The sequence below is a fragment of the Trichosurus vulpecula genome, chromosome 7 (assembly GCF_011100635.1).
Source record: "Trichosurus vulpecula isolate mTriVul1 chromosome 7, mTriVul1.pri, whole genome shotgun sequence".
NCBI lineage: Eukaryota > Metazoa > Chordata > Mammalia > Diprotodontia > Phalangeridae > Trichosurus > Trichosurus vulpecula.
In genome coordinates this window covers 243,305,645-243,333,636 of record NC_050579.1, presented here as the reverse complement: position 1 = coordinate 243,333,636, position 27,992 = coordinate 243,305,645, and the positions used below count along the sequence as shown (strand labels likewise).

Here is a 27,992-nt window from a genome sequence, read left to right as displayed (position 1 = left end):
CCTACACATTTGTCTCAGTTCCCTGTATACTTTAGATGTGAGGCCTTTATCAGACACACTGGTTGTAAAGATTTTCTCCCAGTTTTATGCTTCCCTCCTAATCTTCACTGCATTGGCTTTTTTAATAAAAAAAAACCTTTCAATTTAACAATATAAGTTATCCATTTTGCATTTTGTAATATTCTCTCTCTTGTTGTAATGTTGTAAGGGTTACTATGTAATTTTTGAGTAAAAATTTTATTATGAGGAATGCCCATGGGGATAGGATATATATTAAGCAATGAATAAACATAAATGCAGAAGGTATTACTAAAACTTTAATTTTTTATATGTGCAATAAAGAAGCACACGATAGGCAAAAATAGGCTACAACAGGGATGTCCAACCTTAGGTTTTCATTGAAACAATAGGCTATTTGCCCATTTTTTTATTTTGATTTACCATGCTTCCTTTACTAAAGAATTTATGTAAATTTCTATGCTTGTAGGTGGGCCACATAAATCACACTGTGTGCTGGCCCACAGGCCACATTTTGGACAGCCTTGGGCTACAGCATATTAGCAAAGAAGAACAGAGCAGAAGTGGTAGAATGAAAGTCATCACAAAGAGAGATGTATCACCAGAATGAGTTGGGTTTATCACATAGGGAAAGCTATGGATTTCTGGGCACACATCCTATGAGGGACATTGGTTTCTATGTAATACCAAGAAATGTAGAGCATGCTGGTTACTCAACCTCTGCAGGAATCATGGAAGAAAATGGGCAAGAGGCACCCAAGATGAAAAGGTATAGATGGATAACAATCTGCACCTCTCGAGGCATTTCACACTTGGACAGATTCTACAAATCCCACGTGCTGAAGTTTCCTCTCTCTGCTCCCCTCACTTTGTCTCCATGTCACCAAGCTCCAGTTGACTCTCAGTCTCCTGATTATTGGGGTGAAGGGACAAGAGACAAAAATGGATGAAACACACATTCAGGAACAAAGGAGGGTGGAGGGGCTATTTGAAGCTCTGTTGGATAAATGTGAAGATTCACCCCTGACCAAGGGCCAGATTTCTGCTATAATCAAATATCCTCTCTCCCCTGAAGGAGATCATGGAGGGGAGAGGGATTTCCCCAGATGATCTCACCTTTTTGGCTCCTCGTGTGGACAATGAGGCCAACCACAAAGAAGATCAGACCCAGCACAAGGCCACCAGCTCCACTCAACATCTTAATCTGGGCATATTCAGACTGTGCTTCTGGGGATAAAACACACCAAGGATCAAAATTTTCCCTCCAGAAGCCAGCAGAAGGGTCTGGGGGAGACTGAGAAGTTTGCTAAATCATATCTAAGAAAGGAAGAGACAGATGTGCAAAGGACCTTTCAGGACTCGGGAAGTGAAAGCTCATCAGGAGGCATTGGCATCAGTCCATCTAAAAGCCTAGCTCCCCTACCCCAAGGAAATGAAGCTAATCACAGAGTCTCAGATGCAGGCCAGCTCCCAGAGCTGGGGCTGTTGAGGTAGCTGACAAGGTTCTAGGTCTCCATCACTCTTAGGTCAGCACTGCCCTTAGGGAGCTATGCTGGGGAAAGGGGGGAGGGTAGGTGGCACAACATGAGGTTGGTATTAGCCCAGAGCAGAAGAAAAGAGGGCACTGGACACACACTAAGGGGCTCTCAGAGCTAACTCTATGTCCTGAGCAACATCAGAACTTGAGGGTGAGGGAGCTCTATCTCACTCCAGTCAAAGACGACAGGTCTGTGAAGGCTAGAGTGCTCCACTTGGCAGGTGTAGACATCTCCATGCTTGGGGGTCATTTCCAGCATCACCAGGATCTGGTAGGTCCAGTCTCCATTGCTTAACAGGCCTGTAGACACAACCCCAGTTGTCTGCTCCTGACCATTCAGGAACCACTTGACCTCAATGTCCCCAGGATAGAAACCAGTGACAGAGCAGACAAGCAGGTTGTGGTGTCCCAGGGGAGCCATCTTTGATGGATACACAATCACCTGGGGCTCAGCTAAAAGAAAGAAGAAAGATCTTGAGTGAGGGAGCCAGAGCAGGTCTTCCTACTCCAGCCCCCACCTCTGTCACCTGATCCATAACCAGTGTGGAAAATATTATACTATTTTATATCATTTTTAATTTCAAGTAGACCCAGAGCCTGATTTAATGAGTAACTGGATGAAGATCCAGGACCTGGGCTTCTTTGTTCTCTCTAAAAGTTTGCTCAGGCAATACCCTTACCTCTGTCAACAAGGCCAGATCATTAAGGACATTGCCCTAACCCCAAGAGAGATTACCTTGCTTAATATTCTACAGGTATATACTATGTTATGGAATATAATGAGACACAGAGACGCTGGGCTGTAGTTTCAACTGACTTTTGTCAACATCCTTTACAACTCTATTCCATTAAGGAAAATCCTCTTCTTGTATCATGGTTAAACATACATGGGGGTCATAAAAAATGAGGTCATACAGGCTTGCTAGCTCTGCTAAAATAACGTATATAAGTTTTCTCATTGCTTTGTTCAGGCAGCCAGAGTTTATACTCTGACTCCTTGTATGTACAAGTAAGCTAGCTCCGCTATGCTTTAAGGGAAAATAATAAACAACATGGATTTTTCTATCACCTAGCTCTGTTGTTTCCTTCAACCAAATTTTCAGGTTTAACACCAGGCTCAGGTCTCTTGTCCTCCCCAGGGCCAGAAATGGGTATCTTGGTAGACATTTAAGCTCTTCCTAAGACTAGAAATCTAACCTAGCAGGAAATAGGCACAGGAGCCCACTCTACTGAATTATCACAGCCTAGCTCATCAGGATTCAGTGACAAATATACATATATACACATATACGTGTGTGTGTGTATATATATATAGATATAGATATACACACATATATGGGGAAGAAGTTAGCAGCAAGTTTTCTCATTATAAATGGATACTTTGTAATGGATCCTTTCCAAAAGCACATCATAACTGTAGGTAATAAAGTATTCTCAGAAAGATTTCCAGACCAAATATTAAGAGATGCTATGGATCCACTGAAGAAATTCTGCATCAGGGCAACTGTGGGGAACATCTAGGCCCAATAGGAATTTGAGCATCCTGACCCAGAGTCCAGGGGCCCTGGGAGAAGCAGAAATATGTCTGGGTCCTTGGAGAAAGACAATATCAATGAAGAAGCCTCAGTCTGTGTCATCAGAGAAGGCCAGGAGAGGGGAAAGGAGGGGGACAATATGGTTGAGATGGGAGAGCATAGCATGGGAAGCCTCTGCTGAGCTTAGTTTCAGGGATAAAAAATGGAAGTTTCATTTAAAATTTTAAAAGGCTCATGACACCTGGGCATTCAGGACTTGGGGGATTGAATTTTATATTAACCATTTTGTTGTTGTTCTATCATGTTTTAGTCATGTCCAGCTCTTTGTTACCCATTTGGGGTTTTCTTGGCAAAGTACTGGGGGGTTTGCCATTTCCTTCTCCAGCTCCTTTTACAGATCATCTACAACTTAAGCAAATTTAGGGAACTTTGGCAAACAAGGTTGAGTGACTTGCCACACAGATAAAAGTTTCTGAGGCCAGACTTGAACTCAGGAAAATAAGGAAGGTGAAGCCTGGCACTCTATCCTCTGGGCTACCTAACTACCTATTAACCATTTTAACACTGCACAAATGTGAGTTATTTATTGGTGAAGAGTTCTTGGCTTGTCCCCAATGCAATTTATCCCTATTAGAATTGGAGGAGGTAAAAACATCTGAATTTGACTGAGGAAAAAGGACTGAAGGAACCAGAATCCATGTTAGTACAAGAGGATTTCTTCCCCCTTCCATCTTCAGCACATCTCCCCTTTCTCTCTGACCCTACCCTCTTTTTCCCTCATTCATTCTCCCCTTGCCTCTCTTCTCTCTCCACTCCCCTTGTCTCCTTCACTCACCTCCAGTTTTTCTACCCCTAATTCCTCCCCATCATCTCTGTTGTCTTATTTTTCCCTCTCACTTCTCTATCTCTTCTCCTTTTCATCCCTCCTTTTTACCTCCCCCCCAATCCCCTCCCCCATTCTTCTTCCTTCCCTTTCATCCCCCTCTTTGGTCCCAGTCTCTCCCTATCTCCCTCCATCTCCCTTCCCTGCTCCTCCCCTCTTGGCCCCCTCCCTTCCTATACTCTCCCAATCCATCATCTCCCCCTTCCTTTATTTTTGCTCCCCTTTGTCTCTCTTTTGCTCTGGGGGTCCCTGTCCTTGCATGTGCTCCTGTGACTCCCTCCACTTTCTCACCTCCCCATCTGCCGCCCTCCCATCACGACCTCCTCCCCTCTCTTACCCTTCTCTACCCTTCCTTCCAGTTCTTTCTTTTCTCTTCCCTACCTGCTCTGCACCCTCCCCCCACGAGCCCCGCCCCTCTCCCCTTCTCTCCTCTCTCTGCCTGGGTCCCTGCTGGGCTCCCCGGGTCCCTCCCTCCCTCCAGGGCGCGCACACTCACGGCTCCAGCTCTTTGAGAAGGCCTCAGTCCACTGGTAGTTGTGCCTGCAGTAAGTGTTCACTTGGTCGCGTCTGTATTTCAGTATCTCCTTTTGGGTGTTCCAGTATTCAGCCTCGGGCCGCCCCAGCTCCGTTATCGCCACAAACACCCCCACGTCACTGTCGAAGCGCAAAATCTCCTCCCGATTGTGGATGCATCTCAGCACATACCTCACATGCTCTGTCCCATTCACAAAGTAACACTCTGCCTTTCTCTGCTCCATGAAGTGCTCTGTGGAGATACCCGGAGGCGGGTCAGCCCTCGAACCCATTGCCGCATCTTGGCCTTGACTAAGGAGAACGGACCCAACATCCAGCTGCCCTTCCTGCGCGTGCTCAGCCCCACCCCCTTTTATGCCCAGAGATGGCAAGCAACTTTTCTGAGCTCACACTGCAAATCTGTAATGGAGGCCGCACTAGAACCCAGAACTTCAGGTTCCCAGACCAGTACGGCCTGTCTGCTGCGTCACTGATACCTCTCAACTACACCCGGCTCTGTGTAAACACATTCCCGGGAAATTTTCTCCAATAACCACCCAAAGTCTTCCTCAGCAGAGGTGTAACCCAGGCTCTGATCCTTATACCTCCATTGCTTCTTTGTATCCCTCTCTCCAGCCCCTCTGCAGAGACCTGGGCAGGTGACAGACCCTTAGCACACTTCCATGACCCTAGAGGTCACACCCCTCTCTCCCCTTTGATCAGGGGACAATAATCAGAGAAATATTACTCTCAATGCTGAAAAGTGCATGGAACTCTGCTGTGCTATTTGTAGCTCTGCTCACAATTCCAGTGACTGCTGGACCGGGTCCCCTTCTTCAGTCACCCTTCTGGGCATGTCTTATATGCTCCTCCTCCTAGAATATAAGCTCCTCAGGGGCAGGAAGTGACTGTTTTTTAGGTGTAAACTAGCATTCAGCACAGTGCCTGGCACATACTGATTGATATCTTTTACCTATCTACCCCACAAATGACAAAACAATTTTTAGAAAGTTTGATCATTTAACTCACCTCGTCAAAAGGCTGTAGTGGCTCCCTATGGACACTTGGAGAAATTTCAAAACCCCAATGTTGACATTTCAAGGCCTCCCCAACCTGACCCCAGCCTACCTTTCCAACATCTCCTATTATTCCCCCTCACACACAATTCATGTTGCAGGAAAAATGACCTACTCTCCACTCCCCAAACTCAACATTTCATCTCCCACCTCCACATATGTGAACAGCCTCCATGGCAGGCATGCCCTCTGCCCCCCTCTACCCACAACTCATGCATTCCTTGCTTTCTTTATATTTAACTGTCTTTCCTTCTCTGTGGGCTGCTGCATTTCCCCAGAGACTCAAACAACAGGAATTTATTAACTGCGTACTGTGTGCTAGGCACCATGTTAGGTGCTGAAAATATAAAGAATGGAACCATCCTTAGCTTTAGATTCAAACAAGAGTGACTAGTGTCCATAAAAATATAGACAATATGAATGGAAATGAGTATAAGATAGGAAGGGAAAGAAGACACTGGCATTTGGGGGGATCAGTAAAGGCTTCACCTAGAAAGTGACTTGAGCTGGGCCTTAAAGGAAGAAAGGATCCATGAGGCAAAGGGAAGGAGGGAGTGTTTTCCAGAAATGAGGGATGTCCAGGGCAAAGGCCCAGAGACGGGAGATGGTGCAGTGTTTCAGGAAAAGGCTAGTTTAGGCAAATCACAGAGTACTGGAAGAGGAGGATTTTCATATAATATAGGGTTCGAGCCAGGTTGTGAAGTAATAAACAAAGGAAGTTCTAATTGAACAAAACCAATAGGGAGCCAGTGCTGTCTTTTTAGGGGAAGAGTGACTTAGATTTGCTCTGAAGGGGGGGCGGAGCCAAGATGGCAGCTGGAAAGTATGGACCAGTATGAGCTCCCTGCCAAGTCCCTCCAAAAACCTATAAAAATGGCTCTGAACCAATTCTAGAACTGCAGAACCCACAAAACAGCAGACAGAAGCAGGGCTCCAGCACAGGACAGCCTGGATGGTCTCTGGGTGAGGTCTATCCCACACGGAGCTGGAAGCTGGGAGCTGGGAGCCTAGCGGAGCAGAGCCCAGTGCAAGCAGTGCGGACCAACCAGACCAGGAGCCGGGCGGAGCATGCCCTAGCGCCCTGAATCAGTGAGCTGCTGCAGTTACCAGACTTCTCAACCCACAAACACCAAAGACAGCAGAGAAGGTTAGTGGGAAAAGCTTCGGGAGTGGAAGGAGTTCACAGTTCGGCTTCCAGCCCTGGGGGCAGCAGAGGTGGGGCAGCTACAGCTGCTGCTGCTTCTGGCCCCAGGCCCACCTGGTGGGAGGAATTAAGTGGAGGATCATAGCAGGAGTGAAGAGCCTGCTGAAGATCTAAGTCCAGTCCAGGTTGGGGGTTCTTGGGGAAGGAGGAGTGCTGGTGTGACAGAGCGGGCACCTCCCCCCCCAAACGTGGAACCTAGAACTCTTTAGTCTACAAGCAGTCATACCCCACTGAAAAACTCAAGGGTCAAGTTAGTTGGTCGGGAATATGGCCAGGCAGCGAAAACGCGCCCAGATTCAGTCTCACACTTTGCATTCTTTCTTTGGTGACAAAGAAGACCAAAACATACAGAAGGAAGAAGTTAGTAAAGTCAAAGAGCCTACAACAGAAACCTCCAAGAAAAACATGAACTGGTCCCAGGCCATGGAAGAGCTCAAAAAGGATTTGGACCCACATAAAATCCTCAGCATTCCTATACACTACTGACAAAGCCCAACAGCAAGAGATATAAAGAGAAATTCCATTCAAAGTTACTGAAGGCACTATAAAATATTTGGGAGTCTATTTGCCAAGACAAACCCAGGGCCTATATGAACATAATAACTATGAAACACTTTTCACGTGAATAAAATCAGATCCAAATAAATGGAGAAATATCAGTTGCTCATGGTTAGGCCAAGCTAATATAATAAAAATGACAATTTTACCTAAATTAATCTATCTATTCAGTGCCATACCAATCGAACTACCAAAAAATTTTTTTACTGAGCTGGACAAAATAATAACAAAATTCATTTGGAAAAACAAGAGGTCTAGAGTATCTAGGATATTAATGAAAAGACATGCTAGAGATGGTGGCTTAGCCACACCAGATATTAAACTATACTACACAGCAGCAGTCATCAAAACTGCCTGGTACTGGTTAAGAAACAGGGGTGTGGATCAGTGGAATAGGATAGGTACACAAGTAGGTGAAATCAACAAGTTTAGCAATCTACTCTTTGATAAACCCAAAGAGGCCAGCTTCTGGGCTAATAATTCACTATTTCACAAAAACTGTTGGGAAAATTGGAAAATGGTAGGGCAAAAACTGGGCATAGACCAATATCTTACACCATATACCAAAATAAAGTCAAAATGGGTTCATGATTTAGGAGTAAAAGTTGATACTCTAAGTAATTTGGGAAAGCAAGGAATAGTTTACTTATCAGATTTGTGGAAAAGTAAAGAATTCATGACCCAACAAGAGATAGAGAGCATTACAAAATGCAAAATGGATAATTTTGATTATGTCAAATTGAAATGTTTTTGTACAAAAAAAGCCAATGCAACAAGAATTAGGAGGGAAGCAGAAAATTGGGAGAAAATCTTTGCAACTAGTATCTCTGATAAAGGCCTCATCTCTAAAATATACAGGGAGCTGAGCCAAATATATAGGAATACAAGCCATTCCCCAATTGAGAAATGGTCAAAGGATATGAACAGGCAGTTTTCAGAGGAAGAAATTAAAGCTATCTACAGGCATATGAAAAAATTCTCTGGATCACTACTGATTAGAGAAATGCAAATCAAAACAACTCTTAGATACCACATCTCTCCTGTCAGATTGGCTAATATAACAAAACAGGAAAATGATAAATGCTGGAAAGGATGTGGGGAAATTGGAACATTGTTGCATTGCTGGTGGAGTTGTGAGCTGATCCAGCCATTTTGGAGAGCAGTTTGGAACTATGCCCAAAGGGCTATAGAAATGTTCATACCCTTTGACCCAGCAATACGACTTCTAGGGTTGTATCCCAAAGAAATCACACAAGCGGGAAAAGGACCCATATGTACAAAAATATTTATAGCAGCTCTTTTTGTGGTAGCTAAGATTTGGAAATCAAAGGGATGCCCATCAATTGGGGAATGGCTGAACAAGCTGTGGTATATGAAGGTGATGGAATACTATTGTGCCATAAGAAATGGGGATGATGCAGACTTCATAATAACCTGGAAAAACCTACACGACATAATGCTGAGTGAGCGGAGCAGAGCCAGGAGAACGTTGTGCACAGCCACAGATATATGGATTCCGTGAGGACCAACCCTGACATACTGCGCTTTTCTCAGCAACCTAAGGGGCAAGGACAACTCCAGGGGACTCATGACGGAGAATGCTATCTTCATCCAGAGAAAGAACTGCGAAGTTTGAATACAGATCGAGGCGCACTACTTGCTCGCCTTTTTTTGCTTCTTTTTTGCTTTTGTTTTTGGGTTTTTTTTTTGGTTCTTTTACTTCTTTCTCATGATTCATTCCATTGGTCAAAATTCTTCTCCACGACTTGACTAGTGCATAAATTAATTCAATGCGAAGTTATACATGACAGTTATATGAGATTCCATGCCGTCTTGGGGAGGCAGGGGGGAGGGAGGGGAGAAAAACTGGAACTCAAAACTATGTGGAACCGTATGTGGTAAACTAAAAATAAATAAAGAAATTTTTTAAAAAAAAAAAGGATTTGGAAAAGCAAGTTAGAGAAGTAGAGGAAAAATTGGGAAGAGAAATGAGAAGGATGCGAGAAAACCATGAAAAACAAGTCAATGACTTGCTAAAGGAAATGCAAAAAAATACTGAAAAATACACTGAAGAAAACAACACCTTAAAAAATAGACTAACTCAAATGGCAAAAGAGCTCCAAAAAGCCAATGAGGAGAAGAATGCCTTGAAAGGCAGAATTAGCCAAATGGAAAAGGAGGTCCAAAAGACCACTGAAGAAAATACTACTTTAAAAATTAGATTGGAGCAAGTGGAAGCTAGTGACTTTATGAGAAATCAAGATATTATAAAACAGAACCAAAGGAATGAAAAAATGGAAGACAATGTGAAATATCTCATTGGAAAAACCACTGACCTGGAAAATAGATTCAGGAGAGATAATTTAAAAATTATTGGACTACCTGAAAGCCATGATGCAAAAAAAGAGCCTAGATATCATCTTTCAAGAAATTATCAAGGAGAACTGCCCTGAAATTCTAGAGCCACGTGGCAAAATAGAAATTGAAAGAATCCATCGATCGCCTCCTCAAATAGATCCAAAAAAGAAATCTCCTAGGAATATTGTCGCCAAATTCCAGAGCTCCCAGATCAAGGAGAAAATACTGCAAGCAGCCAGAAAGAAACAATTTCAGTATTGTGGAAACCCAATCAGACTAACCCAAGATCTGGCAGCTTCTACATTAAGAGATCAAAGGGCTTGGAATGCGATATTCCAGAGGTTAATGGAGCTAGGATTAAAACCTAGAATCACCTACCCAGCAAAACTGAGTATCATGCTCCAAGGCAAAATATGGATTTTCAATAAAATAGAGGACTTTCAAGCTTTCTCAGTGAAAAGACCAGAACTGAATAGAAAATTTGACTTTCAAACACAAGAATCAAGAGAAGCATGAAAAGGTAATCAAGAAACACAAATTGCAAGGGACTTACTAAAGTTGGACTGTTTTGTTTACATTCCTACATGGAAAGATGACTGTGTATGATTCATGAGACCTCAGTATTAGGGTAGCTGAAGGGAATATGTGTGTATATATATATATATGTTTATGTATATATAAGTGAATGTGTATGTATGTATATATCTATGTGTATATATATATATGTGTGTATATATATATATGTATGTATACATATACATATTTATATATATATATAGAAAGAGAGAGAGCAGACACAGGGTGAGTTGAAGATGACGGTAAGACATCTAAAAGAAATAAAATCAAATTAAGGGATGAGAGAGGAACATACTGAGAGAGGGAGATAGGGAGAGATAGAATGGGGTGGATTATCTCACATAAACGTGGCCGGAGGAAGCAGTTCTGTGGGAGGAGGGGAGAGGGCAGGTGAAGGGGCAATGAGTGAATCTTGCTCTCATCAGATTTGGCCTGAGGAGGGAATACCATACATACCCAATTGGGTATCTTACCCCACAGGAAAGAAGAGGGAGGAAGATTAAAAAAAAGGTGGCGGAGATGATGGAGGGGAGGGCAGATGGGGGTGGAGGTAATCCAAAACAAACACTTTGGAAAGGGGACAGGGTCAAGGGAGAAAATTCAATAAAGGGGGATGGGTTGGGAAGGAGCAAAATATAGTTAGTCTTTTACAACATGAGTATTGTGGAAGGGTTATACATAATGATACACATGTGGCCTATGTTGAATTGCTTGAGTTCTTAGGGAGGTTGGGTGAGAAGGGAAGAGGGGAGAGAATTTGGAACTCAAAGTTTTAGAAACAGATGTTTAAAAACAAAAAAAAAGTTTTTGCATGCAACTAGAAACTAAGATACACAGGCAATGGGGCATAGAAATTTATCTTGCCCTACAAGAAAGGAAGGGAAAAGGGGATGGGAGGGTAGTGGGGTGATAGAGGGGAGAGCTGACTGGGGAACAGGGCAACCAGAATATATGCCATCTTGGAGTGGGGGGAGGGTAGAAATGGGGAGAAAATTTGTAATTGAAACTCTTGAAAATCAATGCTGAAAACTAAATATGTTAAATAATTAAAAAAAAAAAGATTTGCTCTGAAGGAAAAACACCTTTTTAGGTGTGTGAGAGATGGCCTGGAGTGAACAAAGATTTGAGGAAGTATAAGAACAATGTTACTTGAACCTACTCTGTCTGTGTAAGGCCAATAACGCCAGCACACAGGAGGGCTGCTAGCACAGCTTCTTTGATCTGCTTCTCTAAAGAAAGCAACTTTAAGGGGTTAACAATCTTACTTTAATTAAACATACATATATCATTCACTAGTTCAGGGGGAAAAGCCAGCACCCTGGACTTTAGAGCAAATACAAACAGAAATTACAAACAGAGAAAATATAAACAGAGGAAATAACACAAATCAACAGACATGCTTCTAGCTGTCTGACCAAAGCTATACATACATAGTTACCAGAAAGAGAGGCACCAACAACTGGCTTTTCAAAGGCAGTGAGGGGAGTTCCTTCAAACCTATCCACACCAACCCTCTTACTCTTCCAATGAATGAGCCCCAAACAAAATGCTAACGTCAGAGTATATATATATATATATATATATATATATATATATATATATATATATATATATATACTCTTCTTCAGGGTCAGAGTGCTTCACACCTCTCAAGGGTTTCACAACACTCGTGACCTAATTAGCAAAAGAGTGTGGGCCTTTCTACAAACAAAGGTGAGACTGAAGCCAAGGCAATTGATGGCCTTAGTGCTGAGAAGCACTCCAAAACAAAGAGAACAAAACGTCCCACTTTGCTTGCCCTTATAGGAAGGGAGAGCAGATTAGGAGGCCATCATAGTCATCTGGGTGAGGAGTGATGAGATGCTGCTCATATGGCGGCCATCTGAGCAGAAAAGGTTGTATGTATGAAGAAACTGAGGATATTAGTTCAGCAAGTGTTGAATTGAGGGAATTCATTCATGAAGCACCCTGACTTCATCTTGTGACTCAGTTCCGGAGCTAGCTCCGTTGCCTTTCTATTCCATTATAGGCAGAGTCCAATTTCTTTCTTGTGAGAAAATTCTATTCAATTGTGGGAATTGGGAAAAAAAACCTTATTTCACCGTTTGACCCTAGTCCTACCTAGCTAGGAAGCTGGATCAGCTCCCTTCACCGAGGCCCAGGGATATACTGAGCAGAAACGAGGGCAGATCCAGAGGCTGAGGGAAGGAGTCTTCTCACAATTGAATATCCCAAGCCACCAATGTGTGTTATCCGAAAACTGGCCCTTTTCTAATCAATCACTTATTGTTTCCACATTCCTTTACTTTTTCACAGACGCTTGGGTGGGGGCACTTCTTTTTCTGATTTCAGGGAATTGCACCTGCTTGTTCTCCCTCTTCCACCTCGGAAGTTACCTGATGTTGTTTGGTTTCCTTTCAATTCGTTGGCCTTATTGAATTGTTTTGTTTTTTTTATTTTTTTTTTTATTTATTGAATTGTTTTTAATCTGTAAAAGTCTCTCTCCCACTATATTTGGAGTCCCACCCTAAACCAAGGATCTCTGACCCGGGTTTGTTTTGTAATTGGCGCGCATTGCTTAATAAATCAATATGCTCAGAAGCTTGAACATTTGTTTCCTCAGTCATTTCATCTTTCACTCACCACATGTAAGGGATATTATGGCAGTGACTCTTTGGGGGGAAGCAGAGGGAGGAATTGAAGATAAAACTAAGGTCATAAACCATGAGATGAGAAGAATTGCATTATGTTCATTAGGAATAGGAAAGTTTGAAAGAGGGACGGGTTTGAGTGGAAAGGAATGATTTCAATTTTGGACATGCTGTATTTGAGAAAGCTTAGAGCCATTTGGCTTGAAATGTCTAGGATGCAACAGGTGATGCTGGACAGATATTGGAGCAGGAAACACAGACCTAGAAGTCGTCTGAACAGAGATGGGAATTAACTCCATGGAGCTGATTTAGTCACAGAGAGGAGAGGAAACATAAGAGTGCCCAGGACAGAGATGTAGGAAACACTCCAATGAGGGCATAAGATGTGGATGATAAGCCTCCATACAGGACTGAGAAAGAGTGACCAGACATGTAAGGAGAGAACCAAGAGGAAGCAGAGTCACAAAAACCCTGAGAGGAGAGAATACACAGGAGCTGAGAGTGGCAACAGGATCAAATTCAGCAGAAAACTCATGAAGGATGAAGCCTGAGAAAAGACCATAACCTTTGGCAATTAAGAGATAGATCCTACTTCCTTTGGAGAGAGCACTCTTTCTCCTTTGTTTGGACAGGGGAGGCTAGGCAATCAGGATTAAGCAACTTATCCAAGGTCACACAGCTAGTAAGTGTCACATGTCTGAGGCCAGATTTGAAGTCAGGTCATCCTGACTCGAGGGCCAGTGATTCACATCACCACCTAGTTGCCCCTCCCTCCCCCATCTAATTCCTCTGAATTGGTTCTTCCTCTTGTACCTGAATTGTGTAAGATAATTACTCTTTTAGCTATTCTTGAATGATTTTACTTTTTGAGGTCATATCATACTCAGGTCTACCCCAATCTGTTTTATAAGCTACCTAATTACTAGTAAGAATCTTAAATATAGGTTTTTATATTTTCCATACATGAAAGGTAAACATACTATCCTTATTCGGTCCCTTGTAATTGGACATTGGTATGTACCTTATATTTCTCTTGGCTATTATATGTCAAATCTTCTATTGAGTTCATGGTTATTTTTAACAGAGTCTCGAAAGTCTGACAGCTGATCAAATGTTCATTTTTTCAATCAGAATTATGTTTTGCTTTGCTTGGTATGATATTTTTGGCCAGAGGCCCAGTTCTTTTGCTCTTTAAGATATAGCATTCCAAGACCTATGATCTTTTAGTGTTGCCAACACTAGGTCTTATTTGATTCTAATTGTAGTACCTTCATATATAAATTCATTTTTTTCTTGTTGCTTCTAATATTTTGTCCTTAATGTGGGAGTCTCAGAAATTAACTCTAATGTTTCTGTGAGTTTTTCTCACAGGATCTCTTTCAGGTGGTGACCAGTGGATTTTTTTCTATCTCTACTTTCCCCTCTTCTTTAATGCTTCAGAACAGTTTTCTTTAATTATTTCTTGTGTTATTGTATCAAGATCCTTTTCTTGATCAGAACTTCTAAGTTGTCCAATTATTCTTATATTTTCTTTTCTTGATCTGTTCTCTAGATCTATTGTTTTTGCTAGGAGATGTTTCACATTCTCTTCTGTTTTTTCATTCTTTATATTTTTTCTCTTCTAACTTTGCTGGCTTCCCTGTGCCCAATTCTGACTTTTCAAGCAGTCATTTTCTTCCTTAAGATTCTAACTGGTTGATTTTCTTGTCACAATCTTCTTGTTTTTCTTGTATTATTCTTATTTTTCTTTTTAATTTTTCCTCAATCTCTCTCATTTGATTTTCTAAGTCTTTTTTTTAAATTATTCAATGAATTCTTTTTGGGCAGGTGACCATTTGACATTACTCTTTGGAATAGCAGAGGATTGCTTTGCTTCAGTATCCTCCTCTAAAGATGAACCCCAGTCTTCCTATTCCCATAGGTGCTCTCTGTGGTTGGATTCTTTCTCCTTTGCATGTGCATTTTTTCTTTGTGATAATTTTGATTTTATTATCACCTCTAGTCCTGGGGTATGGAGGATGGTGCCTCTGGCCTCTAATCTTGTTCAGTTCTCCCTTCCGACCTGGAACCCAAACCAAGACCTCCAGCCTCCTATAAGGGCCCACAACAAGGGGAGTCCCCGTGCCACTACTTCTGTGCTCACCAGGTGTGTGCTGGTTCCTTCTCACCCTCACTGCTCCCACAGCACAGCTGGGTCTGGCATTCCTTGTTAGCAGAGGTTCCCTAGATGTTCATCAGGTCAGACACCCATCAGTCTCACTCACTGTCTCAGGGGGAAAAGTTCTTGTGGATAGGGCTGAGGCAGCCTTCCAACCCAGCTATACCCAAATCTTGCCACTTGTTGTTTAAGCAGGTTGAAGCTAGTTGTTAAAGGGGAGCCTAGCATGGAGGTGTTTACTCTTCACAGGGAGGAAATCTAGTCCTGGGATTTTTCTTCAAGTCTTCTCTGATTGTCAGAAGAAGACCCCTGTTCTGCCCCTACTCTTACTTGTTTTAAAGGCTCTATGTTCACCCAGAGTCACTGTTCTATCTCTTTTGTGGAAGAAAATCTTGAGAGCCTGAAATTTTCTGACCTACTTCACCATCTTTTCCAGAATCCTCATAGGAGAGAGCAGTCTCAATTAAATAGTGAAGTGGAAAGCCAGACTTCAAAGGACTGAGAAGTGAGGGAGAGAAGAAGTGGAGACAGTTTGTGCAGACATTTTGTAGAAGTCTGGCTGAGAAAGGAAAGAAAAATATGTAGGATAATTGCTTGAGTAGAATACCATATAGCTAAGGTCCAATTAGTGAAATATTTTTACGAAGCAAATAATCTGCTTTGTAGGTTTTCCTTATAGGAATGCTTCAAATGCCCTTTCTATTGAACATCCAAACTGTTTATAATAAAGGCACCACCATCTTCCCAGTCACCCAGGCTGGGTTTTGTCCTTTGTCTTTTTTTTTCATTCCAAGTACTTAGCATAGTGCTTGGCACATAGTAGGTGCATAATAAATATTTATTGACTGCCTAATAGTGTGAACTGATGCAGAATGAAGTGAATGAAACCTGAAGAATTTATACAATAGCAACCACATGGTAAAGACAAACAACTTTGAAAGACTTAGGAACTCTGATCACCATAATAATCAACCATGATTCCAGAAGACTAATGATGAAACATGCCACTTACTTCCTGATCAAGAAGACTCAGAATGCAGAATGAGAATTTTTTTCAAAATGTTCAGTGCAACAATTTGTTTTGCTTGACTATGCATGTTTGTAATGGGGGTATGTTTTTTCTCTCAGTTTGAGAAGAAGAAATATAGATTTGGGAGGTGGAAAATACAAATTTTTGTTGATTGAAAATATATTTTTTAAAAGAAAGAAGGAAATATATAACTCAACTCCAAAACGTCAGTAAGCTATATATCCTCCATTGACCCAGAAAAACAGCACTAGGCATATACCTCAAAGGAAGTCAAAGATAGAAGAGATAAACACACACACACATCAACATACATTCATGTATATATATATACATATACATGTATGTATGCACGTAAATACATATATACACATATGTATGTGAGATATATGTATGTATGTGTGTATACACATACCAGCACTTTTTGTTGTTGCAGAAACCTGGAGACAAAGTGGGTACCACTATTTGAGAAATGACTGAACAAATAATGTTCTAAAAGAGTAAAAGTATGTCCTTGGGCGGTAAGAAATGATGAAAAGGACAGATCCAGCAAATCTCAAGAAGGAGATCCAGTAAATCTCAAGAAGGAGTTCACAATGACAACAATAATCTGAAGGAAAACAACCTTGAAAGACTTCAGACCTCAGGTCATTGCAATGACCCATCAAGGCTCCAGGAGACAGAGGCTGAAGTGCTTCCCATCTCTTGGCAAAGAGGTAATGGATTGTGGCAACAATCTTGCTAGCAGCTACTGTGGCTGTGTAAGACCAACAGTAACCAGCACACAGAAGGCTGCTAACACAGGTTTTCTTTGCTCTGCTTTACTAAGGAAAGCCACGTTAAGGGGTTAACAATCTTACTTAATCCAATATACAAATATAACTTACTTAGTTCAGGAGGAAAAGTCAGCATCCTGAGCTTCAGAGCAAATACAAACAAATTACAAACATACACAATATAAACAGACCAAATCACAATTCATAGTTACCAGGAAAGCTTCAACATCTGGCTTTACAAGCCAGGGGCTCTTAAAATGGCTGCCCAGAGTCCCACGCCACTCTTCCAGTGACTGAAAGGCCCAAGGGAAGATGCCAACTTCTTGAGTTTATATATTCTGCTCAGAGTCAAAGGGCATCACACATGCATCACCCATATGACATAAAAGCATGGGACTTAAACCCATGCGGCCTAAAAGCCTCTGGCATCACAAATGTGTCACTCAAACCCATGCAAACCAGGCTTTCCCTTGAGGCAAGGAGGTCATCAAAGACTTAATTTAATCAAAGAAACAAAGGCCCTACTCATCAAGGGCACTTGATTAAATAAGGGCTGCAAAAGAGAAAACAGTGAAAAAAAAAGTCCCACCTTAATTACCAACACATGGACCCAAGGTGGGGGGTGAGAGAGACATTTCAGTCACAGCCCAAAGACACAGGGCTCCTAATTGTGGGGGTGGGGAAATTTTTGGTTTAGATTCGAGTAACTGATGGGTAGTGATAGTGAGGCCAAAAAAAGAAAGAAAGAAAGAAAAGAGCATCAGTGAAACACTTTTTTCAAATATCGAGAGAAGAGCAGATAAAAATTTTAAAAAGGCCAAAGACAAGCAGGGCTGTTTGGGTCTTCTCATGTTAAATTTATTTTTAAGCCATTATTCAGTATTTTACTTTTCCCCAGTTACATGTAAAAACAATTTTTATCATTTGTTTTTAAAACTTTGGGTTCCTACGAGGTTCCAAGACAACTCCAAAGGACTCATGATGGAAAGAACTATCAGAACTAACAGAAAAGAATTATAGAGTCTGTATGCAGATCAAGGCAAACTTTTTGCCCTCTTTTTTCCCTTCTTTTTTGGTTTCATTTCTTCTTTCTCATGATTCATTCCATTGGTTATAATTCTTCTTTTCAATTGGACTATTACATAAATAAGTTCAACGTGAAGGTATATGTAGAACCTACATTGGATTATATGCTGTCTTAGTTGGGGGAGAGGGAGGAGAGGGAGAGAGAGAAAATTTGGAACCCAAAAACTTGTGGAACTGAGTGTTGTAAACTAAAAATAAAAATAAATTTATTAATTTTAAAAAATAAGTCAGTAGTTACTGAGAGTCTCTCAGTCACCTTTCCTTATGTTATCAATAAAATCCAAGAATTTCCATGATCTCTCCCTCCTTCAGGTCCCTTCAATACTGGTCCCTCTATACGCTCATAATTGTGTCATTTCTAGCACAAATCTCTTCTACAAACACTTGGCAATCCAGCTGCTTTTCCTGTCTTTGTTCTCTTTGCAGTCATTTTTACCTCCATGTTAGGCACATCCAGTTAGGGTCCAAGTTCTATGTGGTTACACTATCCTTGACAGAGAAAACCCTGAACTGAATATTTGCCAATGATATTGTCTATTGTAATGGAGGAGATCCTGTGCAGAGTCGAGGTCAAAGAAGAATTGCCTATGGACAGTGAGGTTCCATAGACATTTCTTCTTGTGAATGATATTGTGCTGATTCCAAGAAGACCTGGAACATTGAAGAACCTTCTGGAAGAAACTTGTAATCACTCAAAGAAGTTTGGCCTATAGATTCAAGCTGGAAAGACTAAATGAATGAAGAATATCTATTGCCCAGATTTCAGCATCCACTTGGATGGACATGTTATAGAGCTTGTCCATCACTATGTCTTTTTGGGATAGACTTAGAGATGGGTGATGAGTTGGGCACAAAGTTGTGCCCTCCTCTAGAAGGAGGAGAATGGTTTGGATTTCAGCAAGAAAATCCCATAGCTCCTTAACTGACCCCCAGCTTTTCGTGAAAGTGAAGGCCCAACTTTATAATACTAATCTTCTCCTGGTATTGTGATATGGCAATAAGATATGGATTACAACTGCCCCTGAAGAATTAAGCATAAATATCACACACACACATGGCGCTGTCAAGGAATATAGTGGATATGAACAGGTTGAAATATATAAACATTCCAAAAAGGCAAAGGGGGTCAAAGATATCATCAGGAAAATGTATTCTAGAAAGACAAGATGAGCTGCATACATGGCAAGAAAAAAGGATGTGAGATGGACAAACAGTGGGATCTACAGGTACCCTCCCAAATCTCAGGAGAGTGTAAGGATGACTACTGTGAAAGTGGGTGGAATCCATATGGAAATTTATGGGAGAGTATGGACAACAGTCACATAAGGATGGACAGGCATGGATGAATTGAGATCTGCATCATGGAAGGAACTTTTGAATCAATGAGGACATAGACCCATTTGAGTATGAGTACTGAAATACAGACAAGTATTCAATATGTGGAATTATTCTTCACTTGATTCTCTTTTCTATCATTAGATTATTTCCTTTTTCTCTAATTCCTTTCACAGATAAATCCTTGTAAATATTCATCTGTATCCAAAATTCTTTCACTTAAAACTCAGTAATCATGGTTTATAACACTACTCTTGAATGAATGAATGAATGAATGAGAAAACATTTGCTAGTCACCAACTATGCGCTAAGCACGAGGAATGCAAATAAAAAAGTAGAGACAATCCCCATTATGAAGGAGCATGATTTCTAATAGGGAGAAGGCTATGGGGCAGTGGTGGCCAGGGAGGGCCACTTTGGGCTGAAGGTGGTGAATGGAGCCACAGGGGAGTAGATGGACATAGCCCATCCAGGAACAATGGGAAAGTAAATTTTATAACAACTCTTGGATCCAAATTTTACTTTGGGGTGGGATGGAGGGGAAGAGCTATGAGGAAAGGGCAGGTGTGTCTCTATGAAGTGATTGGTAGGGGGTTGTGGAGGAAGTTGCTGCAGAGATAGGAATGAAGTGAAGCATGACAGGACTTTTTCTGAAAAAGTAGGCAAGGTTCTTAGCAGCTAGGTGGCACAGGGGATAGAGAATTGGGCTTATAATCAGAAAGACCTGGGTTCAAATCCATCCTCAGACACTTCTTAGCTGTGTGAACCTGGGCAACTCACTTAACTCTGCCTCAGTTTCCTCATCTGTGATGTGAGCTAGAGAAAGAAATGGCAAACCACTCAAGTATCTTTGCCAAGAAAATGTGAAAAAAGGTCATGAAGAGTCAAACACGACTGAAATGTCTGAACAGCAGCCCTGGGGGTTTAGTCATCAGAGGAGCATAAGTTCCTCTAGAGCATAATATTTGGTTTGAGAAGCAAGATGACTATTAAAACGTTAGAAGAAGTAGTCCCTCCATTTACCTCCTTCCACAAATTATAGTAATTTTGCCTCCAAACTCATCCTTCTGTCATTGCACTCACCTCCTTGAAATCCTCCCCTCCCTAAGATCTGTGACACCTCACTATCCTCACTTCTTTCCTACCTCTCTACCTACTGCCAGCCTATCTCCTGAGTTCACTCCTCCTCCTCTCTTCAATCACTAAACACATGACCAAAGTCACCATTCTCTGTTGCCCTCTCTCAATACTCACTCTCTCTCTGTCTGTCTCTCTCTCTCTCTGTCTCTCTCTCTCTCATATCTATTCACTGCCACCCCTTCATTTCTCCTTCTTTACAGACACCTCCTAAACCTTGATCTTGGTCCACTCTTCTTATAGACTCACTTCCTACATTCCCAACTCCATCTCAAATATCTCTACATGTATGTGCCCAAGCATTTCAAACTAAAAAATGTAAATGTCATTATCTTGTTCCCCCTGACTTCCTGATTTCTATTAACAGCACCACCATTCTGCCTTATACCAAGTTCTAGAAAATCTGGAGTAATTTGGGACTCAGATATCTCTTACCCACAACTCCCACAGACAAATTAGAAAATTTTACTGATTCTTCCTAGTCAGTGTCTCCTCTATGCCCCAGCTTTTCCAATCACACCATGACTACCTAATGTAAAACCCTTTAAAATCCTCAAAAATGCTCACCCACACTAATGTAGCAGCTTACCATACTAACTACATTACTCTGGTGATTACTACTGTGTCAACCTTGGCTAAGTCACTAATTTGAGGCCTCAGTTTCTTCATTTGTAAAATGCAAGAGTTTGAGCAGATGATCTTTCAGGTGCAAATCCTAAGATTCTGTGCAGATAAGGAAACAGTTTAAGGGAATCACCCACAGGTAAAGATTCTTCAGAAGACTAAGGGATTGGAGGAAGGGGGAAAAATTGTCCTCATTTATTGGGGCTCAGAATGATACAAATATGTTCCCTAATTCAGGTGAGTCAGACTAGACCCAGACCCCTTGGAAGGACTTCAAACATCTTTAACTGCCTGGTTTCTTAGACATTTGCCTGTCCTGTTGGTAAAGTCAGGATCACAAAGTGGGAAAATGAGTTCTAACATTTTCTCACTTTTAGATCCTGGAGTTACCAAATTCCTGACATTATCCTTCTGAATGCTGGACTCATATGGAGCCTCTGGCCCCTCTTTGCTTCCCTGACACCTTGAGCCAGCTGTGCTGATAATCTATGAGTCCATCCCCATACCTTTGACTGCCCTACTCAGCTCAGTCCTTCCTACCAGGATGACAGTCTATAACATGGCTCTCTGCCAAGCTGCAGAGGTCAGGAATGTTGGGTCAAGCTTCAAGATCTTCACTGGCCTCCTAACTGGTCTCTGTGGTTTAAAATCTCTCCTCTCCAAAGCCACCAGCTTACCCCATGACTCTCCACTTCTTTTTAAATAAATAACAACTTCTTTAGCCTAGAAATTAAGGCCTTCACCTCTGCTCCCATTTCCTTTCTAGCTTTCTTTTCCACTTCTGCCTACAGGCCTACACCTTTGCCTCAGCCCAAGCCGAAGTCTGTTGACAGTCCCTTAGTTCCTCCTTGTGCTTGACCTTTTCTGTGGTAATTCTCCCACATATAGGAATTTTCTCCTGATTATCAAAAGGTACCACCATCCCCCAGTCACCTCAGCTCACAATCTCAATTTTATCCTCATTCTCATCACCCATATTGAGTCTGTTGCCAAAACTTGGCAATTTATCCTTTGTAGCATCTTCAGTTTACCTGACCATGCCACAACACTGATGTAGGCCTTTACCACCTTCTGTCCTGGACTATTGCAATAGCTTTCCTGCCTCCAGTCTCTCCCCACTATAGTCTCTCTTTCATTCAGCTGTTAAATGGATCTTCCTAATGCCCAGATCTGATCCTGTCACCTACCTGCTCAAAAAATTCCAGTGGCTCCCTATCACCTCCAGCATGAAATTTGAAAATCCTGTTTGGTCTTTCAGGCCCTACACACATTGAATCCTTTTAGTTTTCAGTATCCTTACCCCTGACTTCCCCCTCCTCTGTCCATGTACTCTGTGATCCAGTGACACTGGGTTCCCTGCTCTCCCTCCTACTAGACACTCCATCTCCCAAATCTGGGCATTTCCTCTGGTTGTCCCCACGTCTGGAATGGTCTCTTTCCTCATCCCTGACTCATGGCTTCCCTGGCTTCCTTCAAATCCCAACTAAAATTCCCATCTTCTACAGGAAACCTTTCCCAGTCCCTCTTAACTCTAGTGTGTTCTTTCTGTTCTGTTCATTATTTCCAAATAATTACCAATAACTTATATATATATAGATATATAGATATAGATACAGATATACAGAGAGAGAGGGAGGGAGAGAGAGAGAGAGAGAGAGAGAGAGAGAGAGAGAGAGAGAGAGAGAGAGAGAGAAAGAGAGAGAGAGAAAGAAAGAGTCGTTTTCATGTTGTCATCCCCAGGGACTTTTACTTTCCTTTGTATCCACTGCAGTTAACACAGTGAATTAGCACATAGTAAGTGTTTATAAGAGTTTGACTAACTTCTAGATGAGAGGCTACTTAAATATTGTGTAGTTTGGATGATTGTCCACATAGGGGCATCCCCTGCTCAGTACACTTATGGTTCATAACAAGATGATATTCAAGTTGTTAGTGGGAATAAGCAGTCCTTACCCTGCTACTTGTGGGTGATCCCACTGCCCTTGGGTTTCTCTTGCTCAGGCTCTAACAGACTGTCTCTAGGAGGTCCCTTCTCTCTTGCCCCAGCCTGGAGAATGTGTGTTACACATGGAATACTCTCCCCCCAGAGGCAGAGCAGGTGACAAAGCTCAAAAGTGGATCAAATTCCTGCAGGATGGCTCTAGAGCATATTAGGATCCCAAAGACACTGTGATTGACCAGGCTAGGTTGCAGGGGAAATAATATGGACTGTACCAGAGGGGCTTTTTTTCTCCTCCCCCCAAATACTTACACTCTCTCAAAGAAGATTGTGTCCCACCCTAGGGGGCTCACTGACAGTTCAGGGCAAAGATCTCACACCCCCGATTAGCCACAGTAGAGGCCCTTGATCCAGACCCTGACTTCAGGGAAAGCAGCAGCAGTGTGGAGACCAGAGAAGACATGGCAAACATGGGGTCAGAGACTGCCAGCCCGGCCTGATCCAGGGGAGTGGGGGATTGCGCAACATTGGGCCTAAAACACTTTTTTAGCCCATTAACAAGGGATCATGAAGATAGGAGAAAAGCCAGCCTGGGCCAAACCCTTTGTTTGCTCCAGCCCAGTATCTGCCACTAACCTGCCTCTAAGGAATGGATGGGGAGGCCTTCCCCTAGTCCATCATGATGTTATTCATGAAAACCAAGATTGGTCCCAAAATACTCCATCTTCACTTATGGTCTTGAAATCATACCTGGGAAATTTATCTAGGAAAGTCTACCCCTTGTTCTCCCAATAACAGCCAAATTGAAATCTTCCCAGCAACTTAGACAGACTCTGTGGAGATGCTCACTGGAACAGAAAAGTTTAGGAGACCTTGGCAGCTCTGACGATGTCATCCCCTACTCAAAAACTTCAGTGACTCCCTGTCACCTCCAGGATCAAATACAGAATCCTCTGCTTGGTTTTCAAGCCCTTCACAACATGGCCCCCTCCTACTTTCCAGCCTTCTTACACTTTATCTTATCAGGCCCCCAGCACTCCACTATTCAGTGACACTGGCCTTCTTGTTCTTCCCCTATAAATTTCTCTATTTCCCTACTCTGTGCACTCTCTAGCTGTCCCCCATGCTTAGCACACTCTTCTTCCTCATCTCTACCCCCTCACTTCCTAGGCTTACTTCAAGTATCAGCTCAAATCCCACCTTCCCCACCCTTTATGATCCCCCTTAATGTTCATAACTTTCCTCTGTTGATTATGTCCCACTTATCCTATATATATATATCTAATTTGTACAGAGTTGTTTGCAAGTTGTCTCCCTCATTAAACTGATCTCCTAAGAGCAAGAACTGTCCTTTTTCTTTCTTTCTTTCTATCTACAACATTAGCACAGTGCCTAGCAGATAGTAGGTGTTTGATAAAATTATTGATAAACTGACTGGAGCCTTCTTACCATGTCATCCCCTACTCAAAAAGGTCCAGTGACTCCCTAGCACCTCCAGGATCAAATATAAAATCATCTGCTTTATTTTCAAGGCTCTTCACAACCTGGCCCTATCCTACTTTTCCAGCCTTCTTACACTTTACATTCCCAGGCCCCCAGTATTCCCCTATCCAGTGACACTGGCCTTCTTGGCCATAGGAGAGGGGGTTGAGGGTTTGGGCAGTTTAAGAAGTCCATGAACCCTGAGTAAAAGGGGGAAAGGGAGCAAAGGACAAGAGAAGTGTTTGATGGGAGGGGAACCTGAAAACCAGTCTCACCTACTGCCCATCTATCTGAGGACCATTGTTTCCCAAGTTCTTCCTTTTGTCTGGACCTCAAGGGGTGAATGCTCCCCGCTCCTTTGTGTGCTCTCTGAGGAACTTCTGATCTCTACTTACCTGGGGCATGTCTGCCTGCAGCCACCTGGGAATTCAGCACCAATAGGGTCACAACCAGAACTTCTGTCCAGATGCTCTTGGGGAGCAAGACATATGCCATGTTGGAAACAAGATGAGGCCAGAGATATATAACAGTCAGGCTGGCCCTTACTTCATGGGAACTGGCCCCCACATCTTCTAGACTCTCTTGTCTGTTCCAGGGTTGGGCAACCTCAGAGCTGAGAGAGCCAATGAGCTTTAGGAATGAAGTGCATCATTAGTTCCCAGCCAGAGGTTCCTTTTGTCTGGTCTGTTCTAATACATAAAGGTTTTTCTGGTGAAAAAAAGATCAACAAAATCATAGTATCTCAGAGAAGGAAGGGCCCCCCAGAGGTCATGTCTTGCTAGGACTACTACAATAGCTTCCTGGTTGGTCTCCCTGCTTCCAAACTCTCTTTTCTCACTCCCCACAGCTGCCAAAGGAATATTCCTAAAGAACAGACCTGATTGTTTTGAGTCCCTGATGAAGACTAGAGGCTTGGTCTTGGCTCTAGGGTCAAATCTAAACTCCTCTACTATTAAAAAATAATAGTATAATAATGATTTGTCTTAGGAACATTTTTCTCTGAATCACTTCCAAAAGAATGAGTGTTATGACATGTTAATGATGTTATAAAAGATGAAACCATATTTATCATTATTATAATAGAAATAATATTGAAAACTAAACAAATGCACTGTACAGAAAGCATTTCATTGTCACCATTGCCCAGAATTACTCCTAATATGACATTTATCCTTAAAACTCTTTTAAAATGTTGATAGATGGCTCCATAGAAATTATTTACAATGCCCAATCTACATAGAAAAAAACATTTCAAAATATAGAGACTAGCAGAGGAAATTGAAACCACATGGGAACCATTGTCTAAAATAGTTGTGATACATTGAAGTGAATACTACAGAGCTGAAGAAGTTATGAATGCGATGAATGCAGAGAAGTATGGAAACACATACATGAACTGATGCAGAACAAAGTAAACAGAGCCAAGAAAACAATATACACAATGACTACAACGATGTGTGTGGAAGAAATAACAAGACACAAAAGAATCCAAGGTGAATGTTGTAAAAATATAAAGAATAAGCATGACTCAGAAGAAGAAAAATGACAGTACCCTCCCAAACTATCCCCTTGCAGAGGCTGGAGGTGAACAAAGGCTTGACATTGCAAATATTTTCAGATTTTTTATATGTATTATCAGTTATGCTGATATTTGTTATGTAGGATACCTTTCTGGGAGAGAGAAAAGAAGAGATTCTGGGGAAAACTAGGGGGATATAAAGAGATGATAAATTCTCATGCCACAAATATAGGCTTTAAATTTCCCTGAGAATTCAACAAATATTTCATACTGGAACTGGATTGGTGAATTTTTAATATACATTAATTTTTTAAATTTGAGTTCCTATTCTTTTGTTCCCTGCAGCCTCTCCTACACCCACTGAGAAGACAAGAAATATAATACTCATTAAACATAGCAAAATATATTCCCATACTAATCATGTTGCCAAAAAGGCAACAAAATTAGGATGAAAAAAATATGCTCCAAACTGCACTCAGAGTCCATTAGATGTCTCTCTCTCTCAGACTCTGTCTCTGACTCTCTGTCTCTGTCTTTGTCTCTCTTTGTCTCTGTCTCTCTCTTCTCTCTCTGTCTCTCTGTCTCTCCGTCTCTCTGTCTCTGTCTCTGTCTCTCTCTGTCTCTGTCTCTCTCTGTCTCTCTCTCTCTCTGTCTCTCTCTCTCTCTCTCTCTGTCTCTCTCTCTCTCTCTCTCTCTGTCACACTCACTGACTTTTCATCATGAGTCTTTTGGAATGGTCTGGTATAATTATATTGACCAGAGTGATCATCATGACAATATTGCTGTTTCTGGGCACAATATTCTTGTGATTCTGTTCACTTCACTTTGTGTCAAGATCATGTAAACCTTTCCAGATTTTTCTAAAAGTGTCTTGCTCATCATTTCATATAGCACAATATTATTCCATTAGAATCATAGACAACTTGTTCAGCCATTCCCCAATTGATGGGCATTCCCTCAACTTCCAGTTCTTTGCCACCACAAAAAGAGCTGCGATAGATTTTTTCTAGGCATAAGATCCTTTCCTTTTATTTAAAGCTCTTTGAGATATAGATGTCACAGAGGTACAGTGGGGTAAAAGGGTGTGCACAGTTTTATTCCCTTTTGGGCATAGCTCCAAATTGTTCTTAAGAATGGTTACAGCATACTTCAGGGAGCCAAGCTGGCAGAGTATGCAGTAAGTTTCTCACTCTCCCTTACTGACCTCTAAAAACACCGAACATATCCTGGAACAGTGGAGCTAACAGAAAAATGGGGAGGAGTATTCTATTAGCCCAGGAGACTTGAGGGATCAATGGGAATAGTCCCTCTCACTCTGGTGGAAAGGGATCTCAGTCCAGAACCAGAGAAATCTGGGCAAGCCAGTGGCAAGCCCCACCTCAGCAAACTGCTGGGAAATCCTGGGCCCCAGGGTGTTGGAACAGGCAAGTAGAAAATACTGCAAGCATTCAGAAAACAAAACAATTTAAATATCTTGCAACCATAGTCAGGATCATGAAGGACTTTGCAGCTTCTACATTAGAAGATCTAAGGGCTTGGAATAAGGTATTCTGTAAGGCAAAGGAGCTTGGATTACAACCAAGGATCAACTGGCCAGCAAAATTGAGCATAATCTTTCAGTGAAGGAGATGGACATTCAATGAAATTGGGAACTTCCAAATTTGCTGATGAAAAATCCAGAGTTAAAGAGAAAATTTAATCTTCAAATACAAGACTCAAGTGAAGCATAAAAAGGTAAACAGGAAAGGAAAAAAAAACATTTCATTCAATAATGTTAAAGTGTTTATATGCCTGCATGGAAAGAAGAGACTTGTAACTCTTGAGAAATATATCTTTATTATGGCATTCAGAAGGGTTATACATAGACATAGGGCATGGATACAACTTCACTTGGATGTGATGTTAAAAAAGTTAAGGGTGAAGAAAAGGTTGTACTGGGAGAAGATGAAAGGAGGAGGCAGATAAAGGTAAATTACATCACATGAAATGGTACAAAGACT

At 41.8% G+C, this 27,992-nt stretch overlaps 1 protein-coding gene across 1 annotated transcript; it reads right to left on the bottom strand.

Moving 5' to 3' along the window:
• Positions 1 to 497: 497 nt before the first annotated feature.
• Positions 498 to 25,013, bottom strand: LOC118856929 (DLA class II histocompatibility antigen, DR-1 beta chain-like). The gene is made up of 5 exons (XM_036767485.1): positions 24,869 to 25,013; positions 4,470 to 4,739; positions 1,727 to 2,008; positions 1,135 to 1,245; positions 498 to 927 (listed from the first exon to the last, which is right to left on the bottom strand). Exons 1-5 carry the CDS (start codon positions 24,966 to 24,968, stop codon positions 920 to 922), a joined length of 771 nt encoding a protein of 256 aa, XP_036623380.1. The 5' UTR covers positions 24,969 to 25,013; the 3' UTR covers positions 498 to 919.
• Between the last annotated feature and the right edge of the window lie 2,979 nt (positions 25,014 to 27,992).